Genomic DNA, 23822 nt, shown 5'->3' with positions numbered 1-23822 from the left:
AATAATATACACTTGACTTTAGAAACAGTGAAGTGCTTCACCCAGGCCTCTAGTTACTTGATGTTATAGGCAAAAAAATATTATGCTTCTCTTTTGACACATTGATTAATATTTTGGACTCAGAAGTTAAATCTGACACTGTCACATGGAGTGACTTATTATGTGGTTTGGACATAAATTTGAGCTATTCACTCAGAGACAAGATGTTTTTGTCTTGCAGCTCATCAGGGTTTAAGCTTTCTCTTACACTGTGTGAGCTATTAATGTTGTTCATTTTCCTGCACAGAGTTCTTTTTACATTTGAAACCTAACATTTTATACGGTAGGCAGTTACAGAAATGTTACTCTGAGTGATTCTATAATGCCTGTTGAGGGCTGTAATTTCATTATGGCACACTTAAGAATAATTTCCTCTTCAGGCCTTACATTTCTTCTCTTGGCTTTTCACTGTGTTGATAAGGTCGTGTATTATTCTGAGTAATACAGTTAGTCCAAGTGCTGACACATGAGCATCATAAGCATAGTAGTCTTCACATACTAGTTCCCTAGAGAGAAGGGAATCAAATCAAGAACTTCAGAGTTTAGAAAAGGTAAGAAGCAATGACATCATGGCAAACTCCAGCACTTTCGTAGTACTGGGCTCATTCAGTCGGATTTACTTGGTACTAGGGAGGGAGGTGGGACTGTAGAGACATATGAGACATCAACTGCTAAAAGGCGGCTGCAAGGCAAACAATTCAATTGTTGTCTTTCTGAATAATTTTATAGCTCTTCTTTCCCTTTTGCATAGTGATGCATTGCAAAGGGGGAGAGTGAAAGAGGAAGGAGATATTTTTAGTGGTCAGTAAACACTTTGCAGGAACCTGGCTTTTTTAATGGAGCTTTGACAGCCTTGACAGGAAAGACATTGGGAGGTATATGAAGGGTAACTACATATACCCTCTCTAAGGGTAATTCAGTTATCTAAAGGGATCAGTCCCTCTGCAGCCTTGGATATGCAAATATCTTTCTGTGTTAAATTAATAATAAGTAGGAAAGTACTGCATATCAAAACTGGAAAATATGCACATCAAGCTTAAAACTTAACTAGGATGTCTTATTTCTCTTGATACAGCTTTAAAAAATGTCCTCTTTATTAACCAGTTAATTCAAGTGCTGGATATGGTACATTTCCCACCCTCTCTACTACAGAATTCTAAAAGAGTAAAAGTGCACTTTTCTGCCTCAGTATGCCCTTACAGATTGAATGTTTATGAAATATCTCTACAACTAATGTAACAAAACACTACACAAGACATTTGCTGTTCACTATTGTTTGATGCAAGCCTGAAAGTACCTTTGCTACATGTGAGTTTCAGTTCTGAATGCCATGCAAAAACTTGAGAACTACAGAGAAATAGAAACTAAGAGATAACAGCAAGAATATCTCAGAAACTGGGTATGTATTTGTAGTTCAAATACTTAGCAGACTCTAGCCATGCTAAAACTTCAGAGCAATTTTGCCTAAAGTCCACAGAAGATGATGAAAATTAGGTTGATTCTGTCAGGTGTTATGTGCTTTAGCAAAGTCTTGCTCCTATAAAGTGCCTCAATGACCAGGAAGTAGAAGTTCTGCGGGGTTTTTTTATACTTCATTTCATTTGATGGATTATGTTCTTCTGAATTTTTTTTTTTAGTATGTGTTAAACACATGGTAGAAATAAAACCATACATAGCCTAATTTGCAGTTACTTAATAGCAGGAGTTCCTTTTCCCCTAAGCAATGCTGCTGCTAATTTTAAACTCTTCATTCTGCTTGTTCTCTGCCTGTCTACCAGCAAGCTTTACTTTAATTTTCCAGAATATCAGATAATAGATAAAATCACCATCTACCCTAACTATAAAGGGAATTTGTTCAGAGAAAGATAGTGGCCTGGACCACGAAATTAGAAGAGAGATGCTGCTTTGTTGTACATAAGTCCCATTGAGTGCACTGGGCTTTCTCAAGATGAAGAGAAACACATTGTTTCTGTCAGACAACCTGTACTTTAAAGCCATCTGTATGAAGACAGATTCATATAATAGTACAGAATTTTTCTATATCTGGTATGTCTGGAGGCTTTTGTCTAGAAAGAAGTTGTCTATTTTGGGACTTCTAAGGCCACCTATGCACATAGCCATACCATCTGGTGTCCATTTAACTGAGCCTTAGGTAATAAAAACTTGCAGTCCTCTTAGCATGTTTATATAAAACTGGAATACTGGTTCCCCTGCTCTGCCACTTCCTAATTCCCAGATTCATCCTGTAATATGGGGAATCATTTTGCTCTTGCCATCAACTCATGGATATTGCAGTGGCAAACCACCCATGGTCCATTCTCAGTTAAAAGCTTCTCCATGCACATACACGTAGATCTGGAGTTCAGTTAACTGCATTAAACAATGGCCTGACAATTGTGTCCACCTACCCTCACTCCTTTTTTAAATTAAAAGTAACCTTAATTAGGTTTGAGTACAGAACCAAATAGAGCAGTTTGTACAGTGTGTAGTTGTATACCATCAGTCTCGAGAGGTTTCACCCCAGCCAGTTGGCATCTGAACCTCAGTTCTTTTCTTCTAAGGATGAGTGTCCTCTGATAGTTTTTTTTTTACCCTGGTCATTTCAGATTAAGAACTTTTTTGGTTTCTGAAATTGTGTGGGGGGGGGTAATTTAGTCAGAATAGTCTTTTCTGTGATTCTGAGCCCCTCTTATGCAAATTATTAGGAATAATTACTGCCTGAAAAGTTTTACAATCACATAATTATTAGTGCACAAAGTAGTTGATTTTGGCAAAATGATCCTGGTTTATAATTTTTTGTCTTTTTCTCTGCAGAAGTACAAAATTTACTTGTGAGCTTGTGACATAGGTTACGTTCTGCGAGGTTACATTAATTTCTACAACAAATATTGAAGCAAATGTTTCATACATGTTAGGATGGCAGTAGCCAGGAGACTCATGTCATTGCCAGCCAGTGCAGAGAAGCACCATGAAAAATAGCTATGCCAGGGAAGTGTATGGAATCCTTACTGAGATGACAGTATTCTACAACACTAAACATGCTGGACCTGTTTGTTCATGATTTTAGAGCCACTGACCTCTCCTTTTTTTCCTGTTCCTTATTGTTATTACTAAAAGCTGATTTGATCTGTAATGTAATGTCTACTTGTTTTACTTTAAGGACTCTTCTTTTACTCTAAGGACTCTTCTAAGTGCATGTGGGGTTTATTTTAAGATATTGAACTTCAAGATGTTTTTTGATGAATACCCCACAATTATGTTTAGTTTAAATACAAAAGAGCACAATGTCATTTCCAATTTTGTAAAATCTGGAGTGGTTATGTGAAGTTATAACGGTATGCAATAAAAACTTAATTACAGATGCACTTCTTACAAAATGTTTCTAAAATATTTTTAACTCTTCTAATTAATATAAAATGGGCACATATTATTTGTAAACATTTGTGAAAAATCTTTTCCGTGTAAGTGGCTTTTTCTATTATATTTGATGCTTTGTTCAGAGTCAGCTCCATTAGACTTGTCTGCAAATAAATTACTTATCAGGCAGAGGTAGTTGTGAATGTGTGAAAGCACCCATTAACATGTACTTTTTGTGGAAGAGAAACGCACTAGAAACTGATGTTTCTTTTGTTCATGAATTTCCAGACCACGATCCTTTAGCTATTACATAGACTGGGATGTTTTTCTGCCTTAACTTTTGTTACTTGAATTTCATTCATATTAGAATTCTATGGAAGTACTTCACTGAAAAATAAGCCTAGATGTAACTTGTACTTTTTTTTCCGTTCTATTGAAATAATTTTTGTGCACATTTAAAACACTTTAATAAGTAGATTCTGATTTTATGTATCTAGTAGTAGTGTTGCAGGAATTTTATCTTAAAGATACAAGCTACCCAGATTTTTTTAGACTATAGTATGTAATTTTTTAGACTACATAATGTAGTTTGAGAAGAAGAAAAAAGAGAAGAAAACCGTTTAGATCCAGAAAGCCTTTCATTTATTGTCTATCCTATTGGATGATGATGATAATAAAAATAATAACAATAGTAGAAGAAAAAACATGCCATTTGTATAGAATAATTTATTTGCCTCTTTATATTGTCAACTCTGTTCTTTTTCATACTTAAATGTACACTCAAATATACATGCTGGTGTGATGAAGGGTAATGAAAACCACAGCAGTGCATTCTGCTGGGAGGCAACCATTAAGTTCTTCAGGTGTCCAATTGCATAGCCATAGCTATGTGTACACCTGGGTGTAGCTGTGTATTCTCCTTCCCAGATAATTCCATGACCAGCAAGAGCTAGGCCAGGCTAGCATGCCTATGAATGCCTATACTTTGCTATACAAGTGTTCTTTACAGGTGGGTCATAGGTGAAACTGGGAACCATAACTGGTCCTCCCACTGTTCACTTTGGTTAATAAACAGAACAAAAGCTAGATTTTGAAACAAATACCAGAATTATTTGTTTCACTTCATTAGAATGTAAAGTATGAGACAAGATTTCCGAGTGTCAAGAGTCACCCACCACGTATCAGAATAAGGGTGGAATGTAATTCCATGTGAGAGAGGTCTGTAATAAGTGGAAGGTTGGATCTTACAAAGAATTCATAGACCACTTGTGTTTTGTACAAGACAATGTGAATCTTTTGGTAATATGCTTCTATATTAAATACACATGATGAAATGTGACCATGAGGGATGCTGGAAATCCGAACATTATAATAATATTAGCTGAAATTTGTGTGTTGTTTAAGAATGGATGTTAGTGCCTTTATGTACATAACCTTTCTGGGCAGGTCAGTTTATAATTTTAATGTGTTGTTTGTTCACTTAAGGAATCAGCTGGAGGGGATATTCAGTCTCCTTTAACTCCGGAAAGCATTAATGGGACAGATGACGAGCGAGCGATGCCAGAAGTGACGCAGAACTCAGAACCAAGGGCTGAACCAACACAGAACGCATTGCCATTTACCCATAGGTACAGATTCCATTCCCACATCCTGATTAAGTGATGCATATCTCCTTCCTTGTTAAAGGGACCTTCTCTCCCATGTTGTTTGGGGAAACAAAGCAAACCCACCTCTTGCCCCAAAAATGGACTCACTTTTGGATTTGTAATTTCTTTCTCTAATTAAAAAAAAAAAAAAAAAAAAGAGAGAGAGAGAGAGAGAGAAAATCTCTTGGAATAAGATTTGGGGGAACATTATTGTTAAATCAACCCTTGAAGACTGGTTAGTGTAGGTGTCCCTTTAACAGGAATCAATGTTTCAATGTCTGAGCTCTTAGTAAAATTACCTGCTTCATAGAATATTCCAATTAAATGATTTTTATACACATTCTTTAAATGGCTGGTGGGACTGGATGTCAACCTTACATTGACAAGTTCTTGGAAGAAAAGGGACTCTTACAGCATTTTTGGATTATGAAGTTTAAAGCAGACTTTAATTGAACGGTTCTCTGACAATTGTAAGATTTGTCAACTTTTTTCAAAATACGAGAGAAGTGCAGCTCTGCCTCAAACTGAATTCTAGTTTTTTGCACTAGGAATGCTGTGCTCTTTGAGAAAGGTAGGACTTTTTATTTAATTATACAAGTGATGAGTTACAATGGATATATCTTGCCTATTAGAAGTAATTGTAAAGGAGTTGATCTCAATAAAACACATAATTTATTGGGACAATGAAGAGTAAGTGAAACATTTAATAAAGTTAGAACATAGCTAGAAATACTAGGTATATTTTTAAGCATTGTGTAATTCAGCCTAAGTAGAGATTAAGAGCTCTTGCCGAAAGTTTGGGCAATAGTAACACTTTAGATATGTAATGCAATTCGAAGTGAGCACAAGTGGAATCAAAATTGTGCAGAACATCTCCATTTTTGTAAGAGAAAATACTGTTAAGCATCTGGAAAAAAATAATATGCGTTTTTGAAACTAGAAAAATACTCTTACACTATTTTTTTTAGCAGAATGATTCTGTTTATTTTTATACTGTCACTAGTGCATGTATTATATGTTTCAGAAGAAATGGTGCATTGTGAGAATGCTATGTGCATGGTGAAGGAGTACTACAAATGTTGCAGATCTATCCGTGTTCTGTAACAAGTTTGTTTAAACTGACTATTGAAACTTTCTATAAATATTTTTGTGAAAAGGAGTTGTGATGAAGGCCACACATGATTAGTATGGTTTGTTCTTTAAAAAAAATGGTAGTTTGAAGATGTCCCCTCTGGTTCTGCACATGTAAATGTTTTCTGGTATGCCAGTGTAGTAACTAAGTTAGCCCTCCATTGAGCATTACTGAAGACACTTTTGAAACCCTGTTGTCATTTTTAATTATGTAGAATAGAGTTTACAAAACTTTTACATGCATTTCATTTTTCCATCTACTTAATGTATGCAGTGTGGGTGTCTAGTTTTAGGTTTTTGCCCTGTTAGATATCAGCAGCTAGAATTAATCTTCCAACAATAACTCTGCATTTTGAGGTTTACTTCTTGTTCATTCTCAAAATACCTGTGTTTTTTTGTCTTGCTAATGATAGCTTCGAGTTTGTTAGTGAACTATTACTGAAGAAAACCCATGTTTATAAACCTCTTTGAAATAAAGTAAATTTTGGAATAGGTAAGGATTTTATTATAAATAAATAAGCATTATTTATTTATTATAAATAAATAAAGATGCATGAAACACATACACAAAGAACATGCAAAGTGAAGCCTCCAGGACTGTGTTAATCCTGGTTAAATGGGCATGTTTTTGTAGAGGGTTTTCATAATAATAAATTGGCAACTAGGTAGACACACCTAACTGCTTGTCCTGTCTAAAAGAGTGCTCTCTGCAGGCAGTCTGTTTGCCCTGACATACAAGGCAAAAAAAAATTAAAACCTTATGTCCCAGTTATTGGAGATTCCCTGTACTTCTCCTGTGTCAGGAGTACAGAAAAGAGCCGTGCTTCCCCTTATTCCTTGCCTTTCTGATGATGTGGTGTGTATGTGGCACTCCACGTATGATGGAGAAGAGTTGCTTAACTAAACCCTTTCCTTTGTGCACCGTGGTAACTTCTGCTGATCCTGAGCCTTTCCCTTCTGCATCCTACGTTTCAGCAAAGGTAAAGTTTAGTCAGCACTTCTGGGTGAGGAAGGTAATGCTGCAAGGGCATTTGAGTGTTCTCTTGCTTATGGCATTTCTTTTCACTTATTTGCCTTTGGTCCAGAAACTGCTGATCAATCTCTAGGTGCCTTTCAGAAGAAAAGGCACTGTGGATTTCCCTGCAATGGGTTTGGCTGTAGAGCCCATGAGAGTCACCCAGGCTGGTTTACACTGCACTGAAATAACACTGCCATAGCAAATCATTTTATTCAATAAATGGGAAAGCTCCATTCTGCTCTGGCCTTAACACTAGATACTTACTGTGTGAAGAACGAAAAGGTGTGGTCCTCAGTGTGTGTTGGAGCACATGGAAGCAGGTGTGGGGCAGCACAGAAGGAGCCCATGCAGTCATGGGGCAAGTGTTGTGGCTTCATGTGTAGGATGAGGTGAGCAACTCTGTGTGGCAGCAGTGGCTGGCCAGGTGAGAGCTGTGGCTGCCAAGGGAGTTGTCAGGCACAGCAGAGCCATGTGCCTCTGTGGCAGAGAAGAGGGAGAACTAAAGGTTTGAAGGGGGCTACTGAAAACAGTGATTCAAGTAAGGGATTTCATGTCTTTGTATGAACTGGAAGTCTGACAGGAGTGAAAAAGGCCAGAAATTACAGGTGTGAAGGTTGTACTTTAGTTTATATCCTACTGTTTGTCATTTTTAATCTGCACACCTGAAAAATGCCCAGTTGGATTTTGTTATAGTATGTCTTTGCAGCCTATATATGTTTTCTTCTGCCCTTTAGGTCTTAGTATAAGTAGCTGAGGTCTTTTATTTCAGCAGCCTAAGCGTAGACTACTTTTGTATTTATAGTTATTTTCTAACTGCAAAAATCAGCATTACTCGAGTTACTTGAGTTTTACAAGAACTCAAATGTCTTATTATTTCAGTAAGTAGTTGTGAGAATTGAAATTAACATTCTCCAGAATATGTCTAAAATTCCATTATTATCCCTTGAACATTGCAGTGCTGAAATCTAGCTGCTTCAATTTAATTTTCATCTCAAAAGTCCTAATACTCTTCCAAGCAGTGTAATTTAGATCAGCTGCTTGAGAAATAAGTGTACTAAACAGTTACAAGTCTTGCACCAAAGATAAACTCTTGTAATGGAATATCTTTCCTTTTTTAAACTATATATGTTGGTTAATGTTGAACAATGAAGTAATATTACTGTGAAATCCCACATCCTAGAATATAATATACACTGAGCACTGCTGTCATGAGTAAATGTTGCCAGAACAAGTGAAGTAAAATGTAGCCTGAGGAATGGCATTAGAATTTTTAAAAGTCTTGCCTGTGACACTGATCAGTCCTTTTCTGAACAATATCTAGTCCAAGAAGACTTTTTTTCTAGCAGGATGTAGGTAATCAAATCTAACATTTAAATTAAGACTAAAAAATATACATGTTTTTGTTCTATATACATATTTCTGTTTTTAAGTAAAATTTCGTTTCCTCAGATATATTTCCTGTTTAAAATATTTTCCACGTTCTTCAGTTTGTGATTTTTTTGTCTTTTTCTCCAACTGAAAATTGTTGATTATAAAGTGGGGTTTGGAGAGAAAAAAGTTGCTAAAAATTTTTGACTACTACAGATGTGATTGACTTTTGAAATTTTCACATGACCAGGAATTGTCTACTATGTACCATGAGGATTAAAACTTTTATTAAACTATTCAGTTTTAATACTTGAATTATATTCTAAGGCTGAATAGTGTATCTGGTGAACTTTGCAAGTGCTGCTTTTTGATAACTGTCAAACTTGCTCTTTCACTCTTGAAGAAAATACATTTGCTTATAACAAGCTTTATTCCATTTTTGACACCTTATGAAGCTGATAAAACACATTTTCAGAAAGAAAATATAAGAGAATTCTTCTGGACAAACTTTGAAAGTCTTCAATTTCCTGTCAACCCTGACCTGTACCTGTTACCTCATTTTATTTTGTAATACCTAAACTTGGAATTTCTATTGCATAATGTTTTGATCAGACAATATATAAAGTGTGTGTTTGTTTCTTGTTAGTTAAAACTCCTGGTTTTGTATTCAAATTTTTAATAGGGGATTTTGACTCATTGCCTTAGTGAAAATGGAATTAATTAGAATGATGCCTATATCTTAGATTTGTTATTGTCTAGATAGATAATAATTTAATAATGCTGCATGTAAATCCAATGCTGTACAACAAAGTTAAAGCAAAAAGTCTTTCTGCTAGGTCATATTCTTTCTCTGAGTTTTCATTAAAAGTTGTATATAGAAATCTCTTCAGTAGATTTTTTCACTGTGTGTATTAAAACTACTCACTTCTACAAGCTTAAATATTGCTGTTGTGTTATAGTACAGGTACTTTGTGAATCAGGCAAAACTGTTTACTTGGCTTTAAGGAAAATCTTTGAGTTGAAAATTATTGGGATGTTTTCTAATTTGAATTTAAACTGAAATCCTAGTATTTGGATGTTTATAATAGAGTCATGCTTCCTTACTAGGTAGCCCTGGGGTGCATATTGCTTTATAAAAAATTATTGGGTTTGAATGTTATTTAACCTGATCAGAGGATAATTTATTGTTCTGAGGAAGCTCACATGCTCTCTAATCAAAGCTCCTGCTCAAAGAATAGCTATGAGATGATATCAAGCTGCTGTAAACTTTATCTGCTTGGGTTTTGAAAGCTCTCTGGAATGAAAAAGGGTAAAAATCAGGCATTTTTTGAAAGGTTTCTGTATAACATAAAAGGCAGCAACTTCTTCACATTGCACAGTACTATAGTGAACTGTGACATTTTAGGGCACACTAGAGGAATTCTGCAAAATTCAATTGCTCTGTTGAACAAGATTATCATTTCTTGTGTCACATTCAGAGAAGAAACTCAGAGATTATATGTTTCAGCTGTCAGTATAAAAAAAGAACTGGTTAATACAGAAACTTAGACCTAGATCTGCTTGCCCTCAACCAACATATTTTGACGTTGTGAAGGCCAGCTGTACTGCTCTTCTGGCCTCTTGTGCTCCAGTGGCATGAGCCCGGTGCTCTTCCCTCCTTCCTTGACCCAATTCCTGCTGCTTCCCAGACTCCTGCACTTTTGCCTAAGCTGCTGGAATCTAGCTCAAGTCCGGTCTCCTTAAAAATAAAAGTTTCTGCTAGGAAACTAGTAATTTGAAAGGAAGGTCTCACATTGTGTTTGTGCAATTATTCTTTTTATGTCTCACTTCCCTCATTTTGGCAATTTCTGATGATTCTTTAAGATATCTTTGAAATACATACTAAACCATTTTTATAAGGTATCTGTAGTAATGGAAGGAGAGGCAGAGAGGAAGAATTTCCATGTGTTGCTTAAATTCAAAATTAAGAAACACTGGAACTAATAGAGCTAATTTTAATAGCTGGGGAAATGGGTGAAAGCAAAAAGCTAAAAATAATCTAACGCTTAAGAGAGTAATTTCACCATCTCCCTTGTGCACCTATGCATGTTCTTATTTAGGGTATGTGAATTGCTTACTTCCTAAGGTTTATTTAGTGAGAACTCCGAGAGAGTTGTAAATTATATTAGCTGGGTGTCTGAAATTAGATGATATAAATACCATCCTCAGGGACAAGAAAGCATTCTTGAAACATTCCTGTCAAGTACATTCTTAGAGGAGGCATGTAATGCTTATGCAATTTATATTTTAAAGAAACCAAAGCAACAAAACAAGCCAAAACCATACTACTTTTACTATGTGATTTTCCCCTTTTAATCACATAAATGAGAGAAAAAAACCCAAAACGGTTAAAACCAAAAGAAAATTGTCTTGCTTAAGGAATGAAATTTGTTTTTGAAGTATACCCATTGGGTCCAACCTATTCGAAGTGTGGATGACATTAAAGATTGTTGGTACTTCAGCAACTCTAAACATTGGCTTTATGAACTGGGATATGTGGTACTTATCACTAAATCAAATTCATTAGGGTGAGTGGCTCGGGTTGAATTTTTTGTTGCACCCATTATATAAAAATCATTATTTTTGTTAATATTCTCAAGAATACAGTTTTTCAACTGCATTAATTCATTTTAGGAGTCTACTCTTAAGCATGAAGTCGCCTGGTTTTGTAAATTTAGGTAGTAGTGGAGGAGCTACTCGCTTTAGTCTAGATTTTCCAAGTAATTTACTTGAGTAACAAGCTTTTTCTATCGTGCATTTTGATACCAGAGTGAATACTTGTTTGAATTTGTGAGCAGTGTCTGTGGGATTTGTACATGGTATGACTTGTACGTATATTATTTAAAATTGGATGGATTTTGAATTGTAAATTTAAGCATGCCATCATCTTTTCAAAAAAGATGTAGTTTTAGAAGATCTAATGTAGACAGTTGATATCTCATGTCTTCTTTACTCCTGCTGCCATCACTGGTTTTGATATTGTTTAGTGTCATTATAGGAAGCCTGTCAACCAGTAAGAAGGGATTAGGTATAATGATTAGGATTAAGGGCACTGGAGCACCTTCTCTGTGAAGACAGACTGAGAAAGTTGTGGCTGTTGAACCTGGAGGAGAGAAGGCTGTGTAGGGACCTGATAGCAACCTTCCAGTATATGAAGGAGCCTATAGGGAAGTCAGAGAGGGAGTTTTCATCAGGAACTGTAGTGCTGGGACAAGGAGTAATCAGTGCAAATTGAATGACATGAAATTAGGTTAGATTTTAGGGAAAAATTTATTTCCTTTGCGTCTGGTGAGGTACTGGACCTCAGGTTGCCCAGGGAGGTTGATGTGTCAACCCTGGCTGTGTTCAAACCTAGTTGGACACGGCCTTAAGCAGCCTGGTCTAATGGGAGGTATCCCTGTCCATGGCATGGGGGATTGGGACTAGATGATCTGTAAGTTTTCCTCCAACTCTTAGCATTCTGTGATTTTATGAGTCTATCAATATCTATGCAAACTGAATTTTCCTGAAGCACCATGAAGTAGACCAAAGTCCTGTCCGTAATATATTAGAGATTTCTTTGGGGTGTCTTTTGAATTTTTTTTTTCAAGACTGAAAATTGTTGTTAATATCAAAGAGAACAAATAAACAAAGAAATGCTGCAGGTATGAACACACTATTCTCCAAGAAAACTAGCAAACAAAAAAACTCTGAGAGGAAATAGACACTGTGTAGAACTGCTTTTCCTTTTAAACTCGTCTGTGGAAAGATTTAGCACTTTGAAAGTACAAATGCCATGCTTTCTTCACATTGAAACTTCACCATTTTTCAGCCTCCCATTACACAAAACCAGAAAGCCAATAATACCTGAACTTGCCAGGGAAGAAAAAGCTAAAACGACCACAATAGCAAATGATCTCCTGAGTCTCAATGGGTTTTCCAGAAGTCTTGACCTGGAGGAGAGAAGCCTTTTTAAAAAAGAAATACAGAGGGGATTTTTGCAGGACAAACAGATTTTTCATGAAGTCTAATCACTCAAACATCACAGTCTCCTCCTCATTGGCTAGGAAATGAGATACATGAAAGTATTTCAAGACCAACATAACTTGAACCACCCATGCCTGTAAATTCAGCCTAAGATTAATTCTTGATAAGAAAGCTGGGGGTTTTCTTTTGAACCTGAAATTTGGACTATTTGTAATGAGACTTTCTTATGGCAGTCTGTTCTGCAGGTAAGAGTATCACACAGTTTATACCTTTCTGCACAAGCACATCCTTTGCCTCACCAAAGAGACCTCTTCAGTTCCCCGTCTTATGCCTCAGCAGCCACTCAGAACTGTATGTTAGAAAATAAAGACATCTAGTAGCTGTTGTGTAGAGGCTTCGTTTCAAGTGCAAGACAGTCCCCTTACCTTTGCCAACACAAAATACAACCCTTATGCAACCATCTATATGGGTAGGCAAATGCTAAAGAAACATTTCCAGACCTGTTAATTTACTGTTTTCTGTCTCTAAATTGATTCTGTCATTATGATGTGTTACTGTGAAATGCAGGAATAATCTGGTCTTGGGTTTCAGGGTATATATTCCCATCCAAGAATTTATTGAAAAGATTATACAGTTTTAGAGAAAAAAAATTAAAGAGAATTGAAGATTTGTGCAGAACAATCTCCATCACTATCATATTTCAATTCTTGTGTGTTTTACTAGTCCCAGTGTTCACTTCATGTTAATTTTATTTCATTTAATAAAATCAGATACACAACTTACAGTCAGTTGTCATGGAAGAATGCCTCTGTCATTTGCCTTAGTGAAAGAAATTCAACTGTTGCTAAAGAGTTCAAAGTCCACAAGCTCAAAACATCTTTAAGAAAACTTCAGCAAGAGAAAACTTGGCTTTTTGTCAGTTTTTTTATATTAAAATATGCTCCAAGTCATATTGGCAATATAGCTTCAAAATACAGCTTTAAAGCTTACTCCATTAAAGTCCACATAAACCTGGCTACCCAAGCCATACTTTCTTGAATATTTATGTTTTTATGTTTGAATATGTTATGTTTTTAATGAGGGAACCTCTCCAGCTGTTCAGTTGATCGAGTACTTCACCCAGATGTTTTAAAATGAGGGTGGTGAGGCACTGGAACAAGCTGCCTGGAGAAGTCATGGATGCCTCATCTCTGAAACTGTTCAAGTCAAGGTTGGATGGGGCTCTGAGCAACCTGGTCTAGTGGAAGATGACTGCCTATGGCAGGCAGTTTGGAGCTAGGTTATCATTAAGGTCTCTTCCAACCCAAACCGTTCTGTGATTTTATGATATATCAAATAAAACAAGCCTGAATCCTTCAGTTAGAGGCTCTTTTCAACTGTAGGGTCTTTATGTTCCCAAGTGCCTTGGCCCATCTGCCCTGCACCAGATGTTGTGTCTGTTTTGCTGGCTCCGATGTTCTTCTGAAACTTCCCTGGGTTGCTGCTCCTTATCTGTCTGATTTATTCTAAGAGAAAGGATGTATGCTACACTTTTTAGGCAGTGGGGCCAAACCCAGTAGAATATTTGAAGAAAGTATTTTTTTAAAGAGGGAGGGGATAAGAAAAAAGCCAGTAGCAAAGTACACTTTTTAGCAAAAGTGAAGCTCCATTGGATGTATCAGTTCAGATTTTTTTACTGATACCAACAAGTTATTGTGCCTCCTGTGTTATTTGAGATGTAGCGGTGGATTGTGAGATATGTGCACATCTTGTATGAGAAGCTGCACATATAGGTAGATATCTGCTTCTAAATTTTATGCACACTGTGTGCATATGATTTCATTGCTATCCGTTTGACCTGATGATAAAAAAACAACTATAATGACAATGTCAAAGAAAGACTAATGAATTCCTATTCTTGAACCAGTGTAGAACTCATTTTTCTCAAACTTCCAAGAAGAAAATAAAGAAATGGAACTTCATCCTTTAACATCTCATGTTAAAGATGAAGTGACCAATTTAGTTTATGAATTTTTATAGTCCTTTTAGAATTTGCTGTATTGCTCCCTTCCTATTTGCCCTCTCTTCTTGGACATGAGATACATTCTGAGAACAGAAAGGGGATGGCTAGCACCATCTTCCGCAAGTATTTAAGCTTAAGAGCCAGTCTTTCATTTTATTTGTGATGTCATTTATGAGAAAAGTATTAGATATATGATAGGGCAATTTACATTACATCTGACCAGAGTTGCAAGATGCCAAGCATTTTCGATCATGAAACATTTCTACTTTGAGTCTTGGTAAAATGTTAACTGGATTCCCCTGAAACACACGGCACGGATTCTTTCATCCATGGGCTTTGCCATTTATAAAGTGCCTAGATGGTGTTAATGAAGCCCATATGGACTTCAAATGAGCTAATTTTGGTCAATACTAGAGGATTAGGAGGAAGTTCAAAAGCAATGAGAGCTGGCAAGAGCTGCTTAAGTTATGGATTTATTCTTGTGGAAGATATGAGGTAGAAGTGCTGCTATACCAAATCTTGCTTGCTCTTCCAGCGATTACACAGAGTGGGGAGGATGGGGTAAAGTTGCAAGAACACTTCTGTCCCTGGAATATTTTCCATTCAGAGGCACATGTGTCTTAGGAGCTAACTTTGTTGTACCTTTTGACTTCACCAGTTCAGAGCCAACATACAGTTTTCTGTGTGGTGCAAAGAGATCATGTTTGTGAAACCACTTGATGGTTTTAGACATTTATTGATAGGATTCAGTCAAATGGATTACCTCTGCCCACTTCTTGAAAGAATGCATATATAAAAGCTAAAGTTCAACAAAGAAGAGAAAAGCAGTTTAGAAAACTCTCTCTATTAAAAGAGTACTAATATAGTGTATTTTTAAAAAGGAATATTTCATATTTAAATGTATCACTTATACAAAAATAGATTGCATCTAAGTTATTTTTCCTAGAATTCATCTGGAATGCATAAAATCTTTATGTGTGTGTACGTATATATGTACGTATACATGATTTATATATTCTTTGAGGGATCATTTTACATCTCTGCAAGACCAATGGACCAAGGACGAGAAGCTCTTAATTTTTACATGAAGTTAATGGCTTAGTTTCAAGTCCAAGGCAAAAGATCCATGCTATTTTACTTCTATGATACTTTATAAGTGTCTTGGTTTTGTCAAATGAATTAAGATTGCTAAAGATTTTTCCCTTTTTTGATGATAGGTTAAGGTAGTAATTCCCTTGGAGGATGCTGTGGCCTGGGTTCTCTGGAGGAGAACCAGCAAATTCAGCTACATCCATGTGATGATGAGGTCAAAAAAAATAACACCTGAGGGGCTTCTGTGCTGCCTGATGCCTTTCCTCCTAGATAGGCACCTAGGACTGGGTGGATGAAGTCCCATATTGGGATACTTAACCTCTCTTAGCTTTTAAATATCTAAAACTGCTGAAGATAGATCTCATCCACTAAATCCTCTTTCCCAGATACAGCCTTTATTTTTACCTCCTGGCAGCATTGCAATCTACAGTTTTGCTTTCTGTTTTCTATGGAGGCCACACAGCATGATGCTCCCTCAGATTGTGGTCACCTTGCCATGGCTCCCTGATGGAGTGTTTCAATTACTCTTTCTTCTCTCCAAGTCAAGGTTCCTGTCCAGATAGTGTAAGCCCCAAGAAGAATAGAGTAAAAGCTCATTGATCAAGTAAACAGCCAAAGCTGCTTTCCTCTAAGCCATTTCAGGATGCCTCTAAATGTGCAAACAGCATTCAGTCTGCACCTGAACAAGTCATTTGATTAAACCTAATTGTGTCATGTTGATTTTCTGTCACATTGTAGTAGGCAGACCCCTTGAAGTGGGACATCAATAGTGTCAACCTTGTTCTGGCAGACATGGGTAAAGATTAAGGGCAGGCACACATAAACACAACTAATTTGTCTGTCAAAAATATGTACTTAATGTATCATCTTTTTGAGGTTAAGAGTATTTCACTGTAACACCAAACAGCCATCAAGTTTTGTCTGTAATGAATTGAGTTCATTACAGCAGTGATACTAGAATATAAGCAATGAAACTAGAATATAAGCAATGAACTAGAATATAAGAGAGTTTTTTAATCAGCTTTTAAGTCATTTGGCAGATGAAGCTAGATCTGTGTGAGCATGCTGAAATAAAATATCTGGAATGTCCAGAACCCTGGTTTCTCAAGTACACAATAATAAAGCATTATGAGTGGTCCACATCTTATGATCAGCTTTCAGTATACAGTTGTTATCTTTGCAGATTTTGCTCCATGGCACTGTGATGTCCCGTCTTTCTGACATGAAATGCAGAGGGTTTAGTTTCTAAATTAAAGCTAGAGTAGTGAAAACCATTCTTCTGAGAGACTGCAATCCCATAGGTAATTAAGAAGTAATTTTCTTCAAATAATATGGTTCAGACAAAAAGACCCAACCCAAACCAAAACCCTGAAACTGAATTGACTGAATTCTACTAAGTTATTCAGCTCTAATAGTTTGCTAAAGAAGAAAAATAGAAAGGTTTTTCCCTTCACTATAATGCAAATAGATAGAAAAATACAGTTTTGTTGTCTGAAGTGAAATGCATGTAGGCAATACATTCAGATTAATTTGGCCTGATTTTAAGAAAATAGCCAAAATAATTTCCTATGTGGGTGAAGTGTATTCTAACTGATCTCTGTGTATGACTGTTACCTATTCACTTTATTTAGGAAATGCTTTGAAATGTAAAACTGATGTAATTACATGACAACACCAGTCATGTAGTACCTTTCTTTTATATTCTCCAGAGTTTTTAGTATTCTGGTTTAATTATTATTTGGCACATTAAGAATCATTTGTGCTGGGCTTATGATCAGCATAGTGGGAGGCTGAAGAAAGTTGGCTTTTAAAAATCTTCACATCATTGTGTTTGCCCTACCTTTTCCCTTGTCTAGAGGCCTTATGAGGGACAGTGAAATAGAGCTTGTAATACTAGAAAACAAACGTGCTGAAATGTGGCACATAGGCACAGCCTCATAAAAGGCTGCAAGTTCAGTCTCTGCTCTGCTGTCTGTGAACTCACAACTCACAAAACCCATGTACAACTTTATTCTTTCCCTGTTGGGTTGGGATAAGTTAAATGAGAATAAGTAAGATGGGACGAGGAATAAGTAAGAGGGGAGCCAAGCATATTCTTCTTTACATCAATTAAGTGTTGAATTGGAAAGAATGGATCTATAAATTATTGTATTTTACCTTCCAGCTGAATTATTGAACGTAATCCTTTGCATTATTCCAAAAAGAAGATGAAGGGAATCTAAAATCACTTAGTCTAGACTGAATAAATAAGAACTATTAACTACCAGTTGGTTAAGACAGGTGCCATGTTAGTTTTTTTTCTTTAAAAATGCAATTTTTTGCAATTAGGGAGAGAAACTTACATAGGGACTGCTTCCGCTGAGTGTTAACTTGTAGTTAATGGGAAAAGTATCAGTATAAGAGACTTCCCATGTATTAAATTGACTCTTTTGATTCATCAATTCAATTAGGTTTTAGTAAATTTGGCTTTAGAGTCAACATAGTGCAAGTGAGATAGTCTTTTCTTGGATTCACATTTGGTTTAAACAAAGAAAATGTAATACTTCCATTCTCTTAAAGAACTGGAATGGAAAAAATATGACTTGCAGTATCTGCATGTGTTGCAACTCACTTGTGATGTGTTTTGTTCAACCATATACAGTCAATAAATATTTTACTGTGATCATATCATGCGACTTACTGCTTGTTCTTCAAAGTACTTCTCAGAGCTCCATAGATGATTTTGTTTGGACTTTATATATAGGCTATTGACTCTTAAGTAATTGCATGGCTGCCACAGGAGATAAATGAACCTTAATTAAATTTTCAATGCTTCCATGTAGCTTCAGTTCCCTTAATAGAATAGGCTTATTTTGTTGTCAGCATGTGACTGTCCATTTCTAGTACTACCTGTGTAATTAATGCATGTCCTTGTATTTACTAGGATAAGCAAACTGGCAATTGTAATGCAAAAATGAATTGCACGAGTAGCTACTATTTGAAATCATAAGATAACCTAATATACTATCTGGGCGGAGGCCCAGTAGTCATAAATCTGAATTTCTATGCAAATGACATAGAACTATTTCTGTAGGTCATTCTATTAAAATGCCTTTCTATTGCTGGTAGTGGAGTTGTGAAAGCCCTGCAGCTGTATTTGGTCTTCTGCTGAGGTCAATGTTTGCTATGAAAGTAAAATAGGTACCAGAATTAAGGGGTCTTACAGGCTTAGTTTTCCTGTTGTATCAATAACAGGAGGCTCAGCTAAGAACTAAAAGAGGCATTGTAAGTCCTTCACATTGAACCACTTGTAACAGCCACTCCAGCTTCAGCAGAGGCACAACACACTCCAGTTACAGCTGTGACAGCACCTATAAATGGAGGCAGAGGCTTGTGCTGAAGATCTCCACTGTTTGTCTGTGGTTTATGTCAGGCTTACAGGGTTGGGAAAAGTCTTTTTATCCAGCTCACTGCTCTGCATTTGGCTGGTAGCTGCCCATAGAGTAGGTCTTACTGTTTTCACTCTGTTATTACAGAGCTGAAAATCCGTGCTGAGTCCTGTAGAATCAACCTTCAGCTTTCAAAGTCCTCTGAGCCACATCTAGACTGCTAAATAAAATGTGACTTGGCACTGAGGTCTGTGGGCTGAATAGTTTCCTCATGTTTTCTCTTCTGTGCCCATGCAGTCCTTGTGGCTGTAGAACACAGTAACTCTGTTTTGTATGGCATTTTTTTCCAGTCCAGCATACCTGCAATGATCAGAGGGCTTCATTGTCTCCCATTTGCATGGTATTCTCTTTACACAAAAACACAGCTAAACACTGCTTGTCCAGGAGTGTTTCAGATGGGAATGGAAGGGTTACAGATCCCACAAGGCCTCAGAAGACTGTGGAGATGGAAGGGTGCTAAATCCGACTATGGGAAAACTGTATTTAGAATCTCCTTGACCAGGTGTCCCTAAGCAGGGCAGTTTGCAGAAAGTGCAAACTCCGCAGTCCATACACCTGTGGAAGCTCAGAGCTTTTGGCCCTATTTTACTAAGTGGAGGAGTTAATCACTGTGAAAGAAGTTGTTCCTTCTTCTTACTACCACAGCATTTTTGTGGCAAATGGGAAGTTTTTCAAACTCACTGAAGTGTAACTGAGAGCACAGTTCAGTGAAACTGTTAAAATCTGAATAGCACGCAATAAAAGACAACGCAGGTAAGAGGTGTGTAGGGAAGTCGAATACTCTATTCTGTTTCATTGATGATAGGGTGCAAATTGATTCAGTGCACATCCAAATTATTGTTATTAGTAGGATTTTTGAAAGAAACTTGGAATTTTGCCTAACCATTGGCCTAGCAGAATTAATCCATTCTAATTCAGAGTGAGAGTTTGCAGTTAAACTGCTTTAAATTCTTGTGTGTACAGATGAGTTCCACAATGAAGGTGTCCATAATTCATATCATTTTAGTGTCAGGGTTACCGTGTTCTCGTATCTGACTTGCTGATAGCCACATCATCTAATTGATTTCTAAAAGTGATTAAGTGCCATAAATGCCAGAGTCAATTTTACTTTCTCTGCAGTCAAATACCTAGTCATTTCAGAAAATAGAATGTACATTCCTAAATAACTTTAGTTGATTTTAAAAATGTATTTTGATGGAATATTTGAAGTATTCAGCACCATAGCAACAGCAAGGAATTATGCCTAATTTTCAGTGCACTGAATATCTTACTGTGTATCGGTTATATGTACAGATCTGAGAGTAAAGTACTTCCAACGACAGCAATATGCTATTTCAATAAGGGAACAAGGACAATTTCTTCTTTTACTTTTTCAGAATCTGTGATAATTTTTATGTCAATAAGGGTTTAGTGATTACTGCAAAAAATCTAGAAATTAATTAGCCATGCTTGTGCTTTCAAAGGGCTTTAAGTTTTAAGAAAGAGTTACTGTTCTTTGTTTATGCTCTATGGCTTTCACAAAGAGATAATTTAGTGACTAAGATAAAAATTAGGCCTTTTTAAAAGCATAACATTAGAAGTTGAGCTTCTTCAGAGAGATCAGGGACTTTGCTCAGGTTAAATACAGGGTTTTCAATTTGTGAACAAAATCATGCTTAAAACTGTGCCTAACAGCATAATTTAAATAAGAAACAGAGTTTAAATGCTACATGGGTAAACACATCCAGAGTGCATTAACATGCAGTACAGGAAACTAAGTAATGTCATTGTTTTGTCTTTGCTTTGTTCCTCCCTTTAACTTGGGTCAGGACTGGGACCTAAGTCCCATAGTCTAGAGATCATTGCTGAAGCATTAATTTTTTGTTAGTATACAATCTTCTGCATCCCGTGAAGTGTCTTTCAACAGCTCCTCTCTTCTGTTAACTCTTAATGTTTCCATAAGCAGTGAAGACATACTTAGCCATTTTTAACTCTGGTTTGTTGCCTTTTGCAGGCATATATTGCTGGGTTACTGGATGTAGTACTTATGTGAAAATTCCCATTCTTAAAAAGAGTGTAATATCCAGTCTATTCCTCAGAGATAAATCCCAAAATGAAAGCAGTCTGTGGCTTCTATAGCCCTGTGATGAATGAAGGCTGTATTACAACATACAGAGCATGACTTTAAGTGGTGGATCTAAATACAGTATGGCCACCCTCTGCTCTATAGTGGAAAGAGTCTGTATAATTACTCAACTTCTTTTGTCATTTTCATCCATTAAGTGCACAAAGATTGATCCTTCCCCAGTGACCTAATAAGGTACAGTATAAGACCTGCCCAAGTGCAGTACTGCCTGTAACAGAACTGGAAAGGCAAGTCTTCTCCTGTTCATGGGCTGCATGGGTACTCTGGGTGGTTGAGAATCCAGTCAAGAAGCTGGCCAAGATGATAGGCTAAAAGAAAGTGAAAGCTCATATGTGAAACATCTTGAGGGAGAAATCTGTTCTATCTCCATATATTGTAGCTGCCCAAAATTGCATAAAGAAGCTGCAGCATTTGCCTTCTTCATTGACATAGAAATTGGGAGTTCAAGCATATTATAGGTCCAAGTTGAACAAAGGTGTGTGCTAAACAAAGGAACACATCCTGAAGTGGGATGAACCTTTAATATTTGTACAGACCAATAGACTCCTGGACACATAATTCTCTCACCTGCTGATTGCTCATTTCATCCATTCAGCTGCCTTTCTTGCTTTTCAGCAGGGTGGCTTTGATACTAGGCACCTCACTTAAAGTACAATGTGCTTCAAGGGCCTCCTTCATCTCTTTTGCTATGAGCTGATTCACAACCACATTTCTCTGGTTTTGTGCTGATGTAACTCCATTGAGATCATGTAGATATTCCTTATCCCAAAGGGAAGAACAGATCTTTCATGCTATGTTAATGTTCCTCCTTCTCTCCCCAGGGGAACCTATCCTCCTTTGCTAAAAATTCTTTTGAATACTCTAATTAAGGATAAGGATCTCTTTGAATATTAATTAGTTTTTCATTGGCAGAACTCAAAATATTTAACTCAAAGTGATTTCCTGGTAATTATCTCTGGATTATAATTTTGAGAAGATTTGCTTTTTGAAAAATAAATTCCAGTTTATCAAGTAAGACTTCCTTGTGTAAGTGCACAGTTAATCACAACTACATGTAAGACAGGGAGCAGTGGCTGTGAAGAGGCAATTGTTTTGTGTCTCAAGTTTTCTTCTTACAAAATCTGTTGTTCTTGCTGTAGCTTTCCCTCTTTTGCTGTTCTTTAATTATTTAACTAGGCGACTCTGTCCCACATGTACACAAATTCAGAGTTAGGCCCCTACAAGCAGACAGCTCAGTGGGAAGACAAAAATGGCAGACCAAGTCACACCCCTTCTTTCTTGCCTCTTCCTGGAGTAGTGACATAAAACCTGGTCCACTCCATGGCTCTTCCCTCACCTTCTGGCTCATTATAGGACTTCTCCTCATTCATAAAGTATTGGAAGAAAAAACTCCCTTCTGTTCCCTATTGCTTTGAATATTCAAGAGAGAGGGAGACATTTCCACATTATTACTGAGGGTTTATGGTGCTTTGGACTAGCAAGAGCACAAACTCCCAAAACCCATCAGGTTTAAATCCTTTCCATTGCAAAGTTGTTTTAGACATTTAATGGATGGCCACAGAATATGCTTTTTGAAATCTCCAAAAAGGGGTGCAATTCCCAAATTGCTTGTTAAAAAATTATTCTACATGAGGACGTAAGCTAAGGAGCTTGTGTCTCATTTTCAGCATGACTGAGAGGAGGTTTATAGCGAGCTTTTTGGAATTCCTTGAGAGATGCTGCAATCCCTTGCTGTATCAGCAGAGTCAACATCTCCATCAAATCAAGCAGTCACCTCATTTCAATGTAGGCAATAGCAAGCCTATTCTGTTGCAGAGATCTTGCCCTTCCAACCTTCAGCATTAACTGAAGCTTATTTGGTATGGGAGATTTCATAAGGGCTTTTTGCAGGATTCCTTTCCAAATGCACCAGGGAATTTTACATAAACCCAAACACTTGCCTTACCCTTCCAAGGAGAAGAAGCCATGCTTTTTGTTCACTGGATCTCTCGGATGCTACTGCAACAAAACTAAATGGTTCACAATGCCCCTGTGCTTTGTAGAGCATGAAGCTGTACAGAGCTCTGAAAAGCTTACCAGCCCAGCTGTCAGAAGGGGTCACTTCTTGCTGCCAGCACAGCTCATGTATTGTTACCAGCTGGTTGACATACCACTCCCTCTGCTTGATAATGCTCACTCCTTGGGCTGCATCCAACACATGCCACTATTTATGATCTGGGCAGCTGCTACCAGGACTCTGCTCAGTTCATATTTGTCAAGTCTTATGGATTTAGTTATTATACCAGAATCCACAATTTATGTTGAATGTGCTCCATTTTTACTTGGCTAAATTCCTCTTCACATCTGCTGTCCCGAAATAAGATTGCTCACCACATACCATCAGAGCAGATCACAGTGACACCTGAAGAAAATCATTTACATGCTCTTGAATAACAGTAGTTTCTTCAAACCATGACTATGTTATAGAAGAAATTTTGAACTAATTAATTTTATGCAATGAATGTAATATTAAGCCCCCTAAATATTAATAAAGTGGAATTCTTTGCACCTTTTATTGCTATAAATCTGAAATAAAGCTTAAACCATGTTTCACAGTGTTGGTACTGCATTC

General features: G+C 36.8%; 1 protein-coding gene across 1 annotated transcript in view; it reads left to right on the top strand.

Annotated features, from left to right (window-relative positions):
- HOMER1 (homer scaffold protein 1) overlaps positions 1-23822 on the top strand; it is an 87013-nt gene that overhangs the window by 35569 nt on the left and 27622 nt on the right. Inside the window, exon 5 of the mRNA XM_088156794.1 lies at positions 4882-5024. Within this exon, the coding sequence (XP_088012920.1) occupies positions 4882-5024 (143 nt within the window). The remainder of the gene's footprint in view (positions 1-4881; positions 5025-23822) is intronic.

Source organism: Sturnus vulgaris, chromosome Z (genome assembly GCF_052056855.1).
Source record: "Sturnus vulgaris isolate bStuVul1 chromosome Z, bStuVul1.hap1, whole genome shotgun sequence".
Lineage (NCBI taxonomy): Eukaryota > Metazoa > Chordata > Aves > Passeriformes > Sturnidae > Sturnus > Sturnus vulgaris.
The sequence above is the reverse complement of the archived record's forward strand: the minus strand, read 5'-3'. Positions and strand labels throughout refer to the sequence as shown.